At 64.3% G+C, this 18,446-nt stretch overlaps 6 protein-coding genes across 6 annotated transcripts; 3 read left to right on the top strand and 3 right to left on the bottom strand.

Annotated features, from left to right (window-relative positions):
- Positions 1 to 289: 289 nt before the first annotated feature.
- Positions 290 to 3,636, top strand: CHLNCDRAFT_138698 (hypothetical protein; the record flags this gene model as incomplete). The annotated part of the gene is made up of 8 exons (XM_005844738.1): positions 290 to 328; positions 891 to 1,020; positions 1,259 to 1,447; positions 1,692 to 2,050; positions 2,235 to 2,343; positions 2,541 to 2,650; positions 2,842 to 3,251; positions 3,432 to 3,636. The coding sequence occupies 8 exons, from the start codon at positions 290 to 292 to the stop codon at positions 3,634 to 3,636; spliced, it is 1,551 nt and encodes a 516-aa protein (XP_005844800.1).
- Positions 3,637 to 4,841: 1,205 nt separating this feature from the next.
- On the top strand, positions 4,842 to 6,674 carry CHLNCDRAFT_36784 (hypothetical protein; the record flags this gene model as incomplete). Its single annotated transcript, XM_005844737.1, has 8 exons — positions 4,842 to 4,907; positions 5,020 to 5,115; positions 5,282 to 5,320; positions 5,406 to 5,582; positions 5,741 to 5,804; positions 5,909 to 6,006; positions 6,183 to 6,329; positions 6,443 to 6,674. 8 exons carry the CDS (start codon positions 4,842 to 4,844, stop codon positions 6,539 to 6,541), a joined length of 786 nt encoding a protein of 261 aa, XP_005844799.1. The 3' UTR covers positions 6,542 to 6,674.
- Positions 6,675 to 7,177: 503 nt separating this feature from the next.
- Positions 7,178 to 9,058, bottom strand: CHLNCDRAFT_54354 (hypothetical protein; the record flags this gene model as incomplete). Its single annotated transcript, XM_005844662.1, has 7 exons — positions 7,178 to 7,222; positions 7,341 to 7,408; positions 7,767 to 7,851; positions 8,022 to 8,132; positions 8,189 to 8,396; positions 8,520 to 8,758; positions 8,954 to 9,058. The coding sequence occupies 7 exons, from the start codon at positions 9,056 to 9,058 to the stop codon at positions 7,178 to 7,180; spliced, it is 861 nt and encodes a 286-aa protein (XP_005844724.1).
- A 475-nt stretch (positions 9,059 to 9,533) lies between these two features.
- Positions 9,534 to 12,474, bottom strand: CHLNCDRAFT_54353 (hypothetical protein; the record flags this gene model as incomplete). The annotated part of the gene is made up of 7 exons (XM_005844661.1): positions 9,534 to 9,656; positions 9,809 to 9,893; positions 9,997 to 10,247; positions 10,917 to 11,104; positions 11,206 to 11,296; positions 11,407 to 11,494; positions 11,633 to 12,474. 7 exons carry the CDS (start codon positions 12,472 to 12,474, stop codon positions 9,534 to 9,536), a joined length of 1,668 nt encoding a protein of 555 aa, XP_005844723.1.
- A 729-nt stretch (positions 12,475 to 13,203) lies between these two features.
- Positions 13,204 to 13,606, top strand: CHLNCDRAFT_26559 (hypothetical protein; the record flags this gene model as incomplete). The annotated part of the gene is made up of 2 exons (XM_005844736.1): positions 13,204 to 13,333; positions 13,467 to 13,606. The coding sequence occupies 2 exons, from the start codon at positions 13,204 to 13,206 to the stop codon at positions 13,604 to 13,606; spliced, it is 270 nt and encodes an 89-aa protein (XP_005844798.1).
- Positions 13,607 to 14,095: 489 nt separating this feature from the next.
- CHLNCDRAFT_58820 (hypothetical protein) lies at positions 14,096 to 17,579 on the bottom strand (the record flags this gene model as incomplete). Its single annotated transcript, XM_005844660.1, has 6 exons — positions 14,096 to 14,862; positions 15,215 to 15,406; positions 15,519 to 15,559; positions 15,766 to 16,635; positions 16,742 to 16,950; positions 17,335 to 17,579. The coding sequence occupies 6 exons, from the start codon at positions 17,577 to 17,579 to the stop codon at positions 14,287 to 14,289; spliced, it is 2,133 nt and encodes a 710-aa protein (XP_005844722.1). The 3' UTR covers positions 14,096 to 14,286.
- Positions 17,580 to 18,446: the final 867 nt, after the last annotated feature.

The following is an 18,446-nucleotide window of genomic DNA, read 5'->3' as shown; positions in this document are numbered from 1 at the left end:
ATCCACTTGCTGCAGGGCCGGCGGGGTGGGTCGCGCCGCCGCGCCGCCTCCCGCTCCTGCCTGGTCGCTGTCGCGGTAGGCAGTCACTGGGCGGGGCTGCGCCATCGACGCCGGGGGGAGTGTGTGAGGTGGGGGGGAGGTCAGAAACGAAGGGAGAGCGGGTCGGGGCGAGCGACACGCAGCCTCATTTGTTGCGGCTGAGCCAGCTGCACCTGTCATGGCAACCCCAAGCCCAAACCCCTGCCGCCCGGCGCGGATCGCTGATCGGGATGCTGATCGGGCCCCACAAATGCGTTTGCGCACCTGCAAGCGGGCGGATGGCGCCAGAGTGCGGTGATGCAGGGCCGCCACCCTCCACGGGCGGCTGAGGGATGTGAGGCAGGCCATGTGTGTGTGTGAAGCAGCTACCGAGCTCACAGCAGTGTGCATTGGCCCCCCTGCAAGCAGTGTCGGCTTTTTGTAGGGTTTAGCTGAGCTGGCACCCCAAATTTTGCGAAACGAAAGTGAGGCTACCTGGGACATTGCTCGCCTTGTCCATACCGTTCCTTTAGTAGAGGGCCTGAGGCGCTGGGGTGCGCCTGACGCGTTCCATTCGGTCGGTGTGTCTAGAGCCTTGCCGTGCCTCGGACCAGGCTTCACAGCCGCCTTGAAGGATGCTGGCATCCGCTCAGGCATCCTCTCAGAGAGCGGCAGGCGCTCCTGGGCTGCTCTGCCAGGCCGCGCCGCGTCCGCCCGGGCGTTGTGCTCCTAGCAGCAGCAGCGGCAGCAGCAGCAGCAGCAGCGTGTTGGCCGGCGGCAGGCGCTCCCTGCTGCACCCTCGCCAAGCCGGCGGCGGCGGCAGGAGGGCGGCCGCCCGGCTGCCGCCTCGCCCCGTCGCCGCTGCCGCGCAGCGCAGCCAGGTGGAGCTTCTGCTGGACAATGTGGCTGGCAAGGGCGAGCTGCTGAGCCCCCGGCTCGACCCGGATGTGCGGCAGCGCGCGGCGCGGGCCATCAGCCAGCGCGGCGGGCGCGTGACGATCGGTGAGTGGCCCAGCGCCGGATAGTCCACGCCGCTGGTTGGGGTCTGTGGCCTGGCGCACAGCCGCCGCCAGCACGTGCCACCAGCACCGCGCGCCTGCACCGGGCCATCGCATGGACGAGCTGCTCGTCTTGTAGGGCGCCGTGCCGCTGTTGGCTGCCTTCCATGAGCCCACACACTCCCGACACCTCCCCCCACCCAGCCGCCCGTTCACCCGCCTCCCACCCCTCCTTGCTGCAGGCGACGTGGCCAGCACCGCGGGCCTGCAGCTGGACCAGGCGGAGGCGGCGGTCAAGGCGCTGGCGGCAGACAGCCAGGCCACGCTGGCGGTGTCTGCCCAGGGCGACATTGTGTACGCCTTTGCCCCCGGCTTTGAGGCAGCCATTGCCTCCAAGTCGCTGCTGCTGCGCCTGGAGCCAGTGGCGGCAGGTGAGCGGGCGCTGTGCGTGCCGGCTGGCCTGCCGCATGCTGCGTGTGCATGGCTGATGCGCGTGTGCGTGTGCATGTGTGGTGGTGCTGGTGCCGGTGCTGTTGGTGGGATGCTCGCCCTCAGCAGCAGCTGCCTCGTCTGGTCACTGCCTGCGCCGGTCGGCAGGCCTCGCAGCGCGCCTGCCCCCTCCCCTGCCACGCCCTGCCACACCTCGCTGCCGCCCGCGCCACCTCCCGCCTGCAGGGTTCCAGGCGGGACTGGAGTACCTGCTGCGCGTGGCCTTTGGTACCGCCCTCATCGCCTCGGTCATGCTCGTCTTCCTGGCCATCACGGTGCTCATGTCCAGCGCCAGCAGCCGCGACGACAACCGCGGCGGCGGGCGCAGCGGCGGCGGCGGCGGCGGCGGCTTCTTCGGCCCCCGCGTCTACTTTGACCTGACGGACCTGCTGTGGTACTGGGACCCTTTCTGGTACCGCAACCGCCGGGACCGCATGGCGCGCGAGCAGCGCCCTGGCGGCATGAACTTCCTGGAGGCGATCTTCAGCTGGGTGTTTGGCGACGGGGACCCCAACGCAGACTTCGACAAGAAGCGCTGGCAGGCGGTGCGTGCGGGTGGCGGGTGGGGCAGCCGGGTGGGGCGTTCAGCTGGAGGCCTGCGTGCATGCAGACCGTTTGGGGGGTCTCTGCTGAGCTGGGTGCCAGGCCTGTGCGGTCCTGCACGGCTGTGGCCTGCCTGTCATGCCACCCCGGCTCATGCACACGCGTTTGCCATCCGCCGTGCTGCAGATTGGGCGGTACATTGCCGCCCGCGGCGGTACGGTGGTGGCCGAGGAGCTGGCTCCCTTCCTGGACCTGCAGCCCGGGCAGCTGGCCGCCGACCGTGGCAGGATCACGGGTGGGTGGCGCCTCCGCACTGCTCTGCTCCGTGCATGGCGTGCCTGGTGCCGCCGCCGCTGCTGGGCGCTTCCGTTTGCTTGGCGTGTTCGTGCGTGCCTGCGTTTTGACATGTGCCCTGGCCCCACATCCTGCCTCCTGCCTCCCTGGTCTCCACTCCATCCCACCACACACATGCCTGCCTCCTGCCGCCTGCAGTGGATGAGTCCTACATGCTGCCTGTGCTGGCCCGCTTCAACGGCTCCCCGCGCGTGGACGCCTCTGGCAACATCGTGTACGAGTTCCCCGAGCTGCAGCAGACCGCCGGGGTGAGCCTGGGGGCAGCCGGGCGGGCGGGCCGTGCAGGCTGTGGCTGGGTAGCTGGCGGAGTGGCTGGCGGCAGGGGGGGTGGCTGTGCTGGCCTGCACAGCGCCTGCCTGGGCCCGCACGGCTGTGGCTTGCATCGCCTGGCCGCATCGCTGAAGCGGCCGCCTGCTGCTGCCCGCGTGTCCCTGCGCAGGCCGGCGCGCCGCCGCCGCCCAAGCAGCGCAGCGCTCGCGAGGCGCGGTGGCAGCTGACGGCGGCGTCGGCGGGGCAGAAGCTGGGGGCCGTGGCGCTGGGCGCGGTCAACTTAATCGGCGTGGGCGTGCTGACGGTGATGCTTCAGGACCCGGTCAGCAAGCTGGCACTGGCCCAGAACGGGCTGCTGGGAGTGGTGGGCCTCATGCCCTGGCTCCAGGCCTACGCCGCCGCCTTCTTCGCCATCCCGCTCTTCCGCTGGTTCCGAATCGCGGCGCGCAACGCGGCGGTGGACAGCCGCAACGAGGCGCGCGAGGCGGCGGTCGCCCTGCTGCAGCGCCCCGACCCCGTGCTGCAGCAGAAGCTGGCGGGCGCGGCGGCGGCGGCCAAGCGCAGCGTCATCACAGACAGGTGGGCGTGCGAGGCGGTCGCGGTTGGCTGCAGTGGCATGGCCCACCTCTCCCTGGCATCCTTCCCGCAATGCTGGCTGCACGCCTGTCGCTGGCGCCTGCTCGCGCTGCCCCTGCGTGCCGGCCGCACAGCTTCACTGCTAACCACCCCCTGCCCGCCTCCCGGGCCTGCTGCTTGCAGGGATGTGATCTATCGCAGCGATCAGCCCCTGGAGCGCCAGCCCTCAGACCTTGAGGCCGAGAACTTTGATGCGCGGCTGAAGCAGCGGGCCCGCGAGCGGCAGCCCCAGGGACAGCAGCAGCAGCAGGAGGTGCCCCAGCCGCGGGGCGCCGCGCCGCAGTGGTGGTTTGACCAGCAGGCGCAGCGGCAGCGCGACCGCAGCTGACGCGGCACAGCCCGCCTCTTGTTCTTGGGCAGCACTGACCGAGGCAGCCCGCAGAGCGATCATGCGTGTAAATTTTTGTACCTGGCTTTCATGCACCCCTAATCATCCCTGATTCACAGCTTTCTCTGGCTCTGGATACGATTAGCTCTTTTTGGAACTGTCCCGGTTTCTCTCCCTCCAGCTCACTCACCCGTGCTACTAGTACTCTTATCCTCCTTTTCTGTTCACTCGTCCAATCCCCATACATTTCTCCATACAATGATGGAAGTGCATGCCCCCATTTCTGTAATGAACGAATCATGAGTCAGGGCGCGTGTACAGCCGGCTGCTGAACCGGCCAAATTTGGGGTTGCACAGCAAAGCCTGCGGCGTTTTGGAAGCCTTTTGTAGAGCAAAATGGTGGCTGAACCTGGCGGACTTGTCCCTTTCACCGCGCCCTGGGGGCCCAGTCAGCAGGCGGAAGAGCGGCGGCGGCCACGAGGGCGGCTGGTGACGTGGCGGCCCGCGCATATGTCCCGACCCTGCACCATACCCCCCTGGTAGCTCATGGCAGCATCTTGCCCATGCTGTAGCAAGCTTTGGAGCCATGGCGAACCGCCTGTGCTCGGCCTTGTCTCACTCCCGACAAGGCTACAGCCTTGTCTCGAGCTTGGCCGGGCTTTCTGGACGCCCGCCACGCTTGCCGCTTGCTGTCGCGATACATCGCCTGCACTCCCAGCAGCAGCGGCCTGCCAGCGGCGGGCGGGCGGCGGCGGCGGCAGCAGCCGGGGAGGCACAGCAGCCGCCAGCCAGCACACCTGAGGACTCGCACCTGGTGCGATGTAACCCAGGCAGAGCACGGGAATGGAAGGAGCTGTGGTGCATGTGACGGGGGCTGCCAGGCGCCCACCGCCAGGCGGCATCTGGGGGTGTTGCTAGTGCGTGGGGCAACATCTGCCTCCCTGCGGCTTCCCTATGAAAATTGCTGCAGTTCCAAAGCATACTGAGCGGCGTGCTGGCGCCATACTGGGGTGGGTCGCCTGCGCCTGCACACCCCAACATCTTGCCTGCCTGCAGCTCCAAGACGTGCCACCTGCAGCCGTACCACCTGTTCTGTGTGCTGGGCTGCTGATGGCCGCCCTCGTTGTGCCATGGCTGTCTCGCCCACACACGCACACACACCCGTGTGTGCAGACACCACGCCCACTGCGGAGTCCATAGTGGGCATGCTGGAGCAGAGGTACCCTGACGCCTGCCTCGGCTTTGACCACTTTGCGTTCCGCACATTTGGGGTAAGGTCCCAACAGCACAGGCGAATGAGCGTGATTGTGCTGGTCTGCTTGGGGGCTGTGGCCTCCTTCCCTGCCCCCAACTGCAACCCACCGACCCCTGCCTGCTCTGCAGGTGGAGGGACTGGGCATCCCCAGCGCCGCCGCCCTGTTCACAGACTTTGGCTACCAGCAGCGGGACATGCTCACCTTCCCGGCAAAGAAGCTGCAGGTCAGCAAGAAGGGAATTTGTGTATTGCAAAGTATGAGGCAAAGCAGCAGGAATCTCCACGCTAGGGAGGATGGGAAGGTGCAAGAGATACCGCGCAGCGGGCCAGACAATGCACTAGCACGAGTTTTCCCTGCTGCCGTGTCCTGTCCTGTGCTGCTGCCCGCAGGCTTACTGGTACTCGCCTCCCGACCCGGAGCTGCCCCGCGTGTTCATCTCTGAAATCAAGGCAAGGCGGCAGTACTGCCGCTGCTGCTGCCATAGCTGCCGCGGCTGCTACTGCCACTGCTGAGACTGCTTCTGCCATGCAGGTGGGGGAGCTGTCCCCCGCGGCGCAGGCGGTGATCCAAAAGTACGTGGGCGGCGCGGCGGCCCCGTCGCTGCTTGGAAAGTACGGGCTCATGAGCGCGCTGCTGGGTGTGCAGCCATGGTACACCCCCACCTTGGAAGACTATGAGCTGCTGGCACAGGTGGGGAGCTGGCTGGGCTTGGCTGAGTGGATGGCTGGCCGGGCCAACCACCTGATTGGCACTGTGTCAGGCGGGCAAGATGGGACCACCTGCGTTCTGGGCCCAGTGGCAATGGGAACGCTAGCATACTTGCCCGCTTTGCCGCTGCAATGGTACAGGAGAGCGAGTATGCCGCCTGGGTGCTGGTCAACGGCTACGCCTTGAACCACGCCACGATTGCAGGTGAGGCAGTCAGCAAGGGCGGCGTGGCTCGCCAGGCCGTGCTCTCGCCCGCATCCACCGCCGCCCTCACATCCTGCTGCTCTCCTCTCCCCTCACTGCTGTAGTGCACCGCCTGGAGGGGCACACAGGCGGCTTGGAGGCGCTGAACACCTTCCTGCAGGAGCAGGGGGTGCTGCTGAATGGCGAGGGCGGCATCACAAAGGTGCGGGGTGGGGTGGGTGGCGGGCTGGTGTGTTGGCGGGTAGCTCACCAGGTGGGGTAGGGGGTGCCATCAAATCCCGCAGCCCATCAGCCCTCGTGCATACCGCATGCATACCGTGCCACACACGAAGTGTGCCCATCTAGACCCCGCCCCTGGCAACTGGCGCCTGGCTGCAGGTGTCCCCCGACGGCGGCCTGCTGCAGTCCAGCACCGTGGCAGACCGCATCTCCTACTGCTTTGCGGGGGGCGAGACAGAGCTGGTGCCCGGAAGCTACGTCGAGTTTGCCGAGCGCCTGGTGCTTCCGCAGTTTGCGGGGCTCAAGGTGAGGCACCTGGCGCAGCCTGCCGGCACCCGCAAAGACAGCACCTGGTGCTGCTACTGATCCAACTCTCTGGCTGGCCATGTGCTGGCATCTTGCTGTCGTCCATGCTGCAGCCAGAGCAGGTAGAGGAGCGGCACCGCAGAGACGGCTTTGAGGCGCTTAACGCCGACAAAATCTTCGAATCCACCACATTGGCGGCGAAGCAGCCGTGAGCACGAATTTGGGCTCCGTTTGATTGGGAGCTCCTTGCCGTCGCCATGTCATGCCTGCTGCAGCTTGTTGCGTTGCGCTGTTTTGTGTTGTGTTGCTATAAAACTCGCATTGGCCAGAAACACAACATTGTTTTGGCCAAAGCCGCTAATCGGGGGGGGGGGGGGGGGGGGGGTTGAGGCAGCATTGCGAGTCCAAGACCGGCGGAACCATTGCGAGTCCCAGACCGGGGGAGCTGCTGCGCACATGGGAGTCTGCTGCTTCACTGGATGAGCCGAACTGGGGTGGGATGAGGCATGGGCGGACCGACAAGATAGGGTGGCTTGGCTGGTTCTAATGTGCATTGCTGGGTTGCCTGTGACGAGAGGTTTCTCACAGTCGGGACAGATGGAAGCAGCTGGGGACAAGTTAAGCAGTTGCAAAAATGGGCAAAACAACCTTGTATAGACAGAAAAAATGTAAGGGCTGCGATGCTGGCTTCGCCAGCAAATGCATGTGAGACTTTTATTTATACTCGCTGGCACTCAATAACCAAAAAAACAACAAGCAGAGCGGCTGGTGGCGGGCATCCCCATTCCCTTCAAACGCCAGCCGCGACGCCGACAGGCAGCGCCCTCCACAGCCCCTCCACAGGCCGCCTACGCGTTCATCACAGCGTACTCCACGCTCACAGTAGCGATCACCTACAAGCATAGAGTGCACACAGAGGAGGCCCACGGCGGTCAGCTGGGGTGTGCTTCCTGCCCTGTACTGCTTAGCAGCAAATTGCCGGGCTTGTCCACAAATCAAGCATGGGCTCACTTCGGCGGTTCCAATAACGACAGGAGTGGCAGTGCGCGCATCCCCATTAAACGCAGCACTTTCCTTCCCTGCAGCCAGCAGCGGCGGAGCCGGCAGCAGCAGCGGCAGCAAGCCTCACATCTGTGGTTCCGATCTGTACTGGCGTCGCGGTATCTGCGGCGGCTGCCCCTGCCACAGCCATCTCTGCAGGCAGCATTTCACCCCATGCCGGCGTTGCAGCAACCACAGCCAGCTCAAGCGCACAGCAGATGAAGGGCATCTTGAGCTGTTGAGGAAGTAACAGCTCAAGATGCTCAAAGTTTGCCCATCGGCTACACTTAACGAAGAGCACATGACCCATTGGCACTTGACACGATCGACCGTATGCCCAGTATGGCCTCCGGCCTGACCGGCAGCCTGCATCTCATCGAGAGCCCAACAACCCACCTGCTGCTGGCATGGGGTAGGGGGTGGGCGGCGCAATGTTGCTATCTGCCAGCGACTTGACGGGCCCCAGGGTCACCTTGGCCGCCTGCACTCAAGCACCAAGGCAAAGAGGCGGGCAAACCGGTGACAGCGAACGCAAGATGCTGAACTGCAGCCAGCAAGACCCGTTGTGCCAGTAGTTTGCGCAGACACACGCCGACACATTGCATGCCACCGCAGGCCGAGGGCCACAGGGACAGGCTCAGTGCTGCGCACATCTGCCAGGATCTGGGCGGTGTTGGCGGCGTCCTCCACTGCCAGCACCCGCGCCTGGTCCATGGCCTGGCGGCGCAGGGCGGGGCTGAGTTCGATCTGGATGCTGGAGACCTGCAGGGTCCGCACGACAGCGGCAGGGCCCACTCAGAACACCATGCTCTGCGCACCTGCAGCTGCCAGCTATGCCCAGCTCGGGCACCCGGCCATGATACATACATGCAGCACAAAAGGGTGCCGCTGCCACGACATGCCTGCAGGTTGTTGGCGCCCGCCTTGACCGCGGTGTCCACCACCGCGCCCAGCGTGTCGGATGTGAGGTTGCTGATCTTCACGGAGATCTGCTGCGTGAACACATAGCCGGTGATCCTGTTCTGCCTGCAGCATGGCAGCGCGCACATCCCAGGTGCAGGACAGATGAGGGCCCTGGTTGCATCTCGCCGAGGAGACCAGTCCTGTGCCAACCGCACCCGCGCCGTACACGCCGCCCCAGCGCCTCACCCGGTCTCCTGCACCCAGATGTAGTTTGGCTGGAGCGAGATGTCGCTTGTGGATATGTCGCTGGCGCCATTGATCCCCTCCACGCCACCCACAGCGGCCATGACTGCATCGGCCGTGGCGGCCGCCTCCTCGCGAGCCTCGGCGGCGGTGGGCTTGGTCACGGACACTGAGAGGAAGACCTTGGCGTTGTCTGGCATCTCCGTGACTGTGGCAGATCCGGTCACAGACAGCTTGCCCGCCTGCAGGGGCAGGCACGGCAGTCAGTTCGAGGCGCGGCAGGGAAGGTCAGTGCGCCTCGACGGCAGAAGGCGGCAGGCCGGCAACGGTCTCTGACAGCCCCACCCGCTCTTCGACACAATGCAATGCGCACTACGGTGTGCTACACAGCGCCGGGAGAGCACAGGGGCAGCAAATCTCTTCAGAAGACTGCACACCTTGGGGTCTTCGCACTGCTGCGCGCCGCTCTGTGCGTTGCCCATATGTGCTATCAGCGACGATGCAAGCAGCAACAGGAGCCCACGGTGCAGGCGGGGCAGCATTTGTCGAGGGACTGCCGCTATTCCTGCTCTTCCCACTGCAAGCTTGGAATAAATATTGGCTGGCCAATGACGATTTGATCAAACAACAGAGGGGCAAAGCGCGGTCCCCATCTTCACGCGGAGCCCGTCCTGCAGCTTCGCCCAGCTGCGTTTCTGAAACGCAGATGCTTGCAGTTGCGAGCCCACTGGACTGCGTGAAGCTGGTAGAAGACGCCGAGGGGGGAGCCATCTGTCTGGCACTGGCGCCGGCGCCTTGCGCAGGTGCCGTGGAATCGATCGGCGAGGACTGATTACAAGCAGCTCACTGCCCATCTGTTTGTTATTGGTTTGACCACGAGAGTGCAGAATTTCAATTGCAGTAAAATGAAACAAGGGGATTCAATTTAAAAAAAATGCCATAGTCCGGATGGCTCAACACTAGGCAACAATGGTTGCCGGCTGAGTGGCTCCACCACGCAGTCGGCACGAGCTTGCACTACTCGCTTGGCCTGCTGCCGGGGGGGTTGATCACCAGCGCCGGGTGAACGTCAGGGTCCAGCATGCTCGAGCGGAAGACGATGCGGTGCAAGGTGGGCCGCGTCTGGGCGGTGCGGAAGCCCTGCACGGGGGCTGGGGGCGGGAGGTGAGCAGGCGCGCGGCGCGACCTGGAGGCGAGGCACAGCATCTGGACAGGTGGCTGGCCCCTGCCGTGTAAAGCCAGCCCACCCCGTGCAGGCCGCCTACGGCCGCAGGAGCTGGCAGGGGGCGCACGTGGATTGGCAGGGGGCTGGGGGCGCCGGCCCGCGCGCAGCTGAGCGTCACTGTCTCCTTGGGGTTGCTGATGCTGCTGTCCTGCCTGCATGCATCAAGGCACAAGCTTGAGCCTGACCAGTCCCATACAGCTGCCAGGCTGCTGCACGTGGGGACCATCCCAGCAGCAACCATGTCCAGCTGCTCACCAGTAGTACTCTGGCTCCCCACTGCCCTGCGGGCTCACACCCAACCCCCAGTTGTCGGGGTCGTTGATGGAGTTGAGCGGCAGCACGCAGCGGGAGCTGGGCCGCGCCGGCAGCTCAGGTAGCGTGGTGGGGGCACCCGCCGCCGCCGCCACCGCACGCCGCACGTCTGGACCGCGGCCGCTCCCGCACGGCGGCGGCGGCCTCCGAATGCGCCAGCCGCAGGCTGCAGGCTGATAAGAGCGCCAGGCCGCCTGCAGGCAAAGCACCAGGGGCGAGAACTGTCGTCACACAGCGAACGGTTCCTGGGTCGTCGCTGTGTGCTGCCGACAATGCTGCTTGGTGCTGGGGAGCTGTCAGCTGCACGTATACACCATGTTAGGCCGTCCCTGGCCTGCGCCCCTTGCCGTCGCCAGATTGGCCCGCCGCCGCCGCCACCAGTCAAGCGCAGCTGTGCCCGGTTGGTTCAGCGCGATAAGCGCAATGCAGCCGGCGCACCTCCTACATTGGCCACGGCCAGGGCTCGCAGGCCCTGGCTGAAAGCAGGCAGCATGGCGGTTGCTGCACAACTCACTGCCCCAGCCAACAAAACAAACTGGCCAGCAGGGACTGCGTAGCGGCTGCCAGCAGCGTTGCAGAATGACCCTCGGGACTGGCACCGCCGCATTTTGAGCACGTGATGCTGCTGTGCCTGCGCAGCGTGGCGCCGGCAGCGCGCACCCTGCCTGCTCACTGAGCAGTGCTCAGGACATCTCATATGCCCTACCACATCGTTGCAACTTGGGCAAGTGTTACAACAGCTACTGCGTGCCCCACTTCCTCTTGCTGCCTCGCCCCGGCAGCCACCCGCCAGCGCCGCCGCCCGCTGCTGTCGCCTGGCGCGGCTCGCGGTAGCCGATGCGCCGCCCCCCGGGCATGCCAACCCGCTGAGCATCGGCGGCTGCTGCTGCTGCGCCGGGGGTGGAAGCAGCACCGGTGGGCCAGCCCATATGCCCGCAGTACCGCTGCTGCGGCTGGGTTCCAACGAGGCTGCCCGCAGCCGGATCCCAGTGCAGCAGCATCTGGACTCCGTCAGCCTCCCACTGCTGCACCTGCGCCGAGCCATCCCTGCCTGCAAGCATCCAGTTGCAGAGGAAGATAAACGGCAACAGCCGCCGATGTGGGCAGCACGGGCAGAGCGAGCGAACCTGCTGTGCAGCAACTGCCCCGCACCTGGCTGGCTGGCACTGCTGCACCCACAGCGGCACAGCACCGCATCCTGGTTGACCACTGCTGCTGCCACTGTGTTGCTGCTGGTCAGCACCTGCATGCAGCAAGCGGTGGGGTGACTGCAAAGGCATGGTGGCACGGCACGGGGAAGCACCACACTCCGTTAGTCTCTGCACACATATGGAAGGGCGTGCGCCCACGCACCACGGCCTGCACAAACTGCAGCGCAAAGCGGCGCTGCAGTGGGGCCAGCACGTGGCGAGCAATCCCTGTGTGCCGCATGTCCAGAAACCTGCAATCGCGGTACAGCCCATAGCACAGCAGGTGGTTGCACCTGGACATGTGCCGTGGCAACACCCAGTGAAGCAGCAGGCAACACTCGGTTGAGCGACTCGCTTGACCTCAGTCCCCTCTCTCTGCCCCGCCCTACCTGAGCTGCGGCAGGTGCGCCAGCTCTGCTGCCCCCGCAGCGCCCGCCCGCGTCCCCGCCAGCTGCAGATGCTCGAGCGGCAGCGCCGGCCAGGCTGCCGCTTCGGGAGGCAGGGAGGCCACACCCTCTGCGCGCTGCCAGGCGCGCACCCTGTGGCCGTACGTCAGCAGCTGTAGGCCGCTGTCCCCCACGGCCGTGCCACTCAGGTTGAGGGCTGCCAGGGAGGGCAGCTTGGCGATGTGGAAGCATGCAGCATCCGTCAGGGCCGGCAGGCCACCCAGGTCAAGCGCTCGCAGCGCTGTGAGGTGCGGCCCAAGCGTCGCCATGCTCACATCTCCCAGCCCGGTGCAGCCACGCAGGCTCAGGCAGCGCAGGCGAGGGCAGGCTGCTGCCACGGTGTCCAGCTGCCGCAGCGCAGGCGCTGCCAGCTCCAGGTGCAGCAGCTGCTGCGCCACCAGGGAGAGGCTGGCCAGGCCTGGTGGGATGGCGGCGGGGAAGGCTATCCGCAGCACCTGCGGGCGCCAATAGGCGGCGGCAAAGGCGGCCAAGACCTGCGAGGGGGACCGAGCAACACATTCTGGATGCGACAAGGGGGAATCGGGATGGCTCATACTCATGAGGCGGCTTACTGGGCTGACCCACACCTGCTGCTGGCGCGGCAACGACGGCAGCGGCCGTCCTCTGGCGGCGGCGGCGTTGGCGGCCGCCAGGCTGCCCTGCCAAGCTCTCCAAACTTCCAGGGCGAGTTCAGGCTCCGGGATGGCCTCCACATCGATTGGGGCGCTGCCCCAGCAGAGCAGCTGGCCCAGCTGGTGGATGGCCAGCTGCAGTAGGGTCTGCATTGATCAGTTGATGGTAAGAAGGGCCAGATTTCGACTTCATCGTTTGTTTTGATGGTGTCCCGGCTGGACACACCTGGCAGCCACCTGGCAGTCCCTTCGACCACTGCAGCCAGTGCAAACCAAACAGACCATTGCATCGGTCCACCCATCACGATTGGTGCCCAGCAGAACCTGCAGAACGCGATTTGTCGCCATGCGGGTTCTTTTGGTGGCTGCGTTCGCCTTTGCTATTGGCACGGCTGTGGGTTCCCGATGGAGCGTGTACCACAGCACGTTGACCGCCAAACTGACCGACCTGCTGGCCCAGACGCCTGGCAAATGCGCAGACGTCCTCGCAGGCAAGCTACCTGCCAAGGGCTGTGGCTGTGGGCTTCTCGATGCAGCGATGGAAGCAGCCACTGCAGTTCTGGGATGGGGCTCATTGTGCCGCCACCCGCCTTGGCCGCCGATCCTGCACTGTTACACTGGTTTTTAGGGTTGATGGCCGATTGATGCCAGATAGTCCAACAAGCTGGTGCCGTGCAGGCTTCCCGCTCAGCCCTGTCTATCAGGTTGATGAATTGCAGCCTGGGAAGCACCCCATTCCCGGCCTGGTGCATGCGACGCTCCACGGTGGGTAGCGCAGAGGCGCACACGCTGATGGCTGAATTGGGATGGCTGCATGGTGGCATGATCACATAGTGCGCACCCTGGTGCTGCTCGCTTGCTGTAGGGTACCGCCAGCATGGCATGCGCACTTTCGAAGTGTTCCAGCAGACCTTTGCCCCTGGCGCCGCCACGCCCATCCACGAGCACGCCTGCAACGAGGTCTTTCTTGTGATGCGGGGCGAGGGGACAGCTTTCATTCGCGACAAGGCGAGTGGGCGGAGCAGGGGGCGTTAAGACTCGTGCAGCGCACGCTCCAGACACAGGGAGTATGCTTCTCCTGCAACACTGAGCTGGCTGTGCATCCATCTCGGGTCTTCCCTTTGCGGTCTGTGCAGGATGGCAAGGTGGTGCAAGTGCCGGTTCGCACCAATCGACGTTCAACATCCTGCCTGGCGCACGGCACCAGCTGGTGAACACAGGCGCAGAAGACTTCCAGGCGCTGGTCGTGACCGATAACCCGCCATTCCGGGTGGGCGCAGCTTGAGCTTGGGTTGTGCCCGCGGGCGGGCAGCCCACATCTGCATGTTTGCGACCGCATGAGTCATTCATGCACACTTGCATTCATGTCGCTCATCATGACGGCCTGGCAAATGCCGCCGGTCAGGCGCCGACTGAGCAGCCCGTTCATCCCTGCCTGATGTGCAGCCCGTCATTTTCAAGAGCTGGGACGATACTTCAGCGGGGACCACCATGAACCCCATGTTTTGCAGTACCCTGACTATGTGCCTGCTAGCATGAAGCACTTGGTGCTTGAACGGGATGGCGCCAGCGCTGGCAGCACGGAGTTGTGAGGCGGCGGCGGCCCTCAGCAGTGCCATCCTGCCGATTGATTGATGATGCCGGAAGCAGCTGCGAGTTTATAGGTCCCAAGCCTGGTTGCTCCATGCTTTGTGTGTGTGTCGTCCAGAACTGTCTCTGAGATCACCTGAGAGGACCTGAGAGCACCTATTCTCTTCTTGTCTGCCATTTCAGTGAATTGTGATTCATTTTAAACTCAATCAGCTGGCCATTCGTTTTATTTGTAAATTTGAGGATGACGGTGAGGAAAGAGAAGGTACATGCTGATTTGATGTGTGTACACAAAAACATGCAGAAATGAAATTGTAACAGGAAATGCCAATAGAGGACGCCTTTTGTGCTGATCTTGCTGCTGATGCCAGCGGCTCAACCTGCTGTCGGCTGCTGCGCCGCCCGAGCCTGCTGCTTCTCCTGCTGGCGCACTTCCCTGAGCGCCTTGCACACGTGCCGATGCACGCCCTGCCGCCAGTCCGCATGAGAGCAGACAGTGTTGCAGTACCACACCGCACGGCACTGCCCGCATCGCCGGCTGCCGGAGCCCTGGCTTGCGGCCGGGCCACCCTCCCCGCCAACATTGGCACAGCGCAGGTAGGCGCAGCTGCGGGTGGCGTCCGCCTGTGCCAGCTGCAGCGCATCCTGCTGCTGCTGCTCCGGCTGGCCCCAGTGCTCCAACAGCGCCGCTGCCAGCTGGCGAGCGGGAGAGACAGCACTGGTTTGCGTATGCATACTAGTGACGACCATTCTTGCTCTCGCCCACGGGAATACAGACACATCCTGATGGCGTAGGTGGCCGAGCGTGGATTCCAGCCAGGCCAGCTCAGGCTGAAGACTGGCCAAGCCGCTGCCCGGCGCTGTCATCATGTCTGCCGCTGCGGTGCATATCCCATCAAACGCAGCCAGCAGCATGGAGAGCAGGCCGGTGACTGCGTGTTGATGGGCAACCTGCACGTCCAGGGCGAGCCAGAGGAGGTCAATCTTTGGCACTGCTGCCCGTTCAGTGAGACACGTTGCTGTTGGAATTTACCACCATCGCCCGGCCTCCAAGTGCTGTTCCGTCAAACTGAGCCAGAACCAGCTGAGTCATCACTTCATCCATCACAAAATCAGCCAGGAGGTGGGTAGTCAGGCGCGGAGAGCCTGCCGCCGCCTGCACAATGACGGCGCGCATGCTGGCCCACAAGGCAGACTCGTGCTGGGACGGTGCCTGCGGCAAGGCCTGCACATGTGGGTTCAAATTTACCATGACACTGCTGCAGCTTAGAAGACTGGATGATTCCCCCTGCCCTCCACGCACCGCTGGGCACATGTTCATTACTGTCTGCCTGAGCAGTTCCCAGAGAGGAGACTCGACTGCCGCTGGGCACTGGGCGGCGCACACTGCGATGGTGCCAGCGACTTCAGCGCAGTTTTGGCAGGGCTGCCGCTGTGGAGCTGCATCAAGCAGCTCATCCATGCGGCCCGCATCGCAAATGACAGCCTGGAGCATCTGCAGGTGGGCGGCGGCCATGCCAGCCAGGTGCCTGCAGCAGTAGCAGACAAACTAGCCAGATGGAATAGAAGTGGCGTGGATGGCAGGAAGGGACATACAATTCGCTCACCTGGCTGGCTCTGTGTCGCCTTCCTGCGACCGCTGATGCAGCTGCCAAGAGGCAAGCAGAGCTGTGTTGGCGACGCACAGGACAGCCAGCCATACCTGCACCGTGAAGGTCAGTGCGGAGCCGCCAGCAGCCTGCCAATGGCCTGACCGGCATGCTTCTGTGTGAAGGCTCCACAGTGCCGCCTCAGCCTCAGTTACTCAATCTGTTGGCGGGGAGGCACCAAACTGGCGTCCACATGATTGTAGACCTGCCGAAAGGGAGACTGAGAACTCAAAAAGCCTGGCAAGCAGGCTTTGAAGGCGATAAAGTGACAGGCCCTGGAGCTGCTGGGCTATGGCTGCTAGCGGAGGTAGGGCGCGAATGGCTGCGCTACCTGCCCTGCACCATGCCGGAAGATCTGCCGCGCTGTTGGCTGCGGCTGCCGAGCTGCCGAGTCCTTCAGGAATGGAGAGTTCCAGCAGCTTCTCCATCAGACAGGCTGCCTCCTCCCATCCGTCACACACGACTACAACTGAGTCTAACCCAAACTGCTGCTCCTCATCTGCTGCCAGAAGCTGCAGCATCTGAGGCAGGCGTGGCAACGCTTGCAGCAGCTGCTCCGCCAACCGCGAGAGCTGTGCCATCTGCTGGCGGCCGAGCAGGTCATTGGCGCTGAACCCATGCAGAGCGCAAAATGCATGCTGGCACACTCTGCCCAACAGCTGCATCAGTTTTGTCAGCAGCTCTGGCTGCAAATCGGTTGCGTGCAGCGGCGCATGCACCACCAAAAGGCACGCCATGCACAGCAGGCGCAGGGTGCTGCTGCTGACCACCTGTCTGGCGTGTCCCATCTCTGCCTGCATGTGCTCCTCCAGCGCATCTCCCACTTCTTTGGCTGCCAGGACAGCTGCCATGGCGCCAATGTCATCCCAGTTAAGTACTGCTGGGCGCCGTTCGGCTGGCAGCTGCAGAATGATGGCGGTCCTGTGCAGCGCCGGTACAATGAGCTCAATAAGTCCCGTGTGCCAGCTGCCACCTTGCTGGATAGCACGGAACTGCTCAAAGGTCGGTGCATAAAAAAGATTCTCCGCCATCTTTTCGAGGATAACTACGGTTGTGGGCACGCCATCCGCTCCAGCTGCGCAGGCAGCGGCATGAAAGAATGGTCAAACTTGCATTCACGTGCCACGGCGCAGAAGAAGCTGGCAGCAGTGGAGCAGAGTTGCAGTGGCGGGACCCTGTACCTGTGTTTTGCGTGGCGGGATGCATGCGCAGCGTGTTGGCAGCTCCCACAGCCGCCTCCATCCAGGACACAAAGCGCTCAGGTGGCGCAAAGTGAGCACCAAACTGGCCAGCACTTCCAGATATCTCGCCGTAGGCTGCGAATACTTCATCAGCACATTCATAACATCCAGCTCCATACCCAGCACCGTCATAGCGAACGCTGGCACAACTTCAACAGGCAATTGACCTGCTGCAAACTCTGCCAGCGGCACGCGCCCGGCTCCCAGCAGCAGCTCAACAGCGCGGCAGAGAGCCAGGCGTGCTGCCGGCTGCAGATCCACCCTTGCTGCGGCCAGCTCCCCGCAGACCTTTGCTGCATCACATGCAGCAAGCAACTGCGATAGCCACACATCAGGCGCTGGCTGGCTGGTGCTGGCGCCACGGCTGCCGCCCTGCCGTGCCGTTAACAGTGCCTCACCCGACGCTGCCAGCTGCTCTCCCGCCAGCCCAAAAACCTCCCTGCAACCAGCCGCTGGGTCACATGAGAGTTCTGCTCGATTATCAGCTGGGTGTTGGCGAGCACTAGCAGCACAAGCAAGCTGCCTTCACTTACGGGGGCACCGCTGCCGCAGCTGCCAGCGAATCTGTGCACACCATCCCTTGCACAGATCTCAGCATGTTCGCCAGGCGATCTCGGTCCTGCGGAGCTTGGCTGGCCACAAGGCCAGGCAGCTCCTTCAGCAGCAGCCCCAGTTCGGCGCTTAGGCTGCTGGTGGCCTGGCAGGAAGAGCCCAGTATGGCGGCGGCGCCGCCAGGCGAGGCCGCCTGGCTTGAGCGCTGGGGCCCAGGGGAGGCCATGCTGCTGCGTGTGGAAGCCTGGGACACTCTGCGAGAGCTCGCTGGCAGGAGCAGAGCGCTCACAGGGGCGCTCTGCAGCACTTGTAGGGCCTCAGACTATGGCAACGGCTGTGCACTTCAGCTGCCCTTTGCCACAATCGAAACCTTCGTGAAAGGGTGAGGGGCCGTGAGCTTGGTGCCTACCACAGCCTTGCTGGTCCGCTGATGTGGCGCCCCATTTTGCTGCCTTGTTCCCATTCAGTGAGCTCCTTCACCGTTTGGCCTGCAGCGCATGAGGCACTGAAGCAGGCGACCGCCTGCTTTATGCTTGTGCGTTCTTAATGGCAGCCGGGGGCTCGACCACAGCGGTCTTGGAGGCCCCACCCTGTGTTACAGTCACCCCGCTATGATAGGCCGCGTGAGCAGACCTTGGGCAGGGGGCACACGTGATCAAGGGGCATCAAGAGAGGGGGTGGACCATGGAGCACCCTCTCCATGGCTCCGACCACCCTCCCCCCAGCTGAGCGTCCCAGGGTCACCCCACCCTGGCCCCGCTCCCCGTCCTGCCGGACACGCAACCCCCACAACGTGGTGGGGGACGTGGGGATCCTTAGCAGCTTAGGCCTGCCAGGCCGACGGGTGCCGATGCTGGTGCGGGCTCCCGGCGGCAGGCAGCGCCGCCGCCGGGCACTCAAATGGCATGGGGCACATGGGCCCCCATGCCCGCACATCTCCCAGGCACATGAAAATACCAGAAGGCTGCACATGTAAGGGTGCATGCATTGCAGGCAGGAGTGCAAAGTGGCCTGCCGCGGCGGTCGGCTGTGCCGTTACTCAGTCAGCCGCCGCTACCGTGCCGGGCTTGGCGTTCCCATGCCAACATGCCGG

The sequence above is a fragment of the Chlorella variabilis genome, assembly GCF_000147415.1.
Source record: "Chlorella variabilis unplaced genomic scaffold CHLNCscaffold_21, whole genome shotgun sequence".
NCBI lineage: Eukaryota > Viridiplantae > Chlorophyta > Trebouxiophyceae > Chlorellales > Chlorellaceae > Chlorella > Chlorella variabilis.
This window is presented reverse-complemented; position numbering and strand designations above follow the sequence as displayed.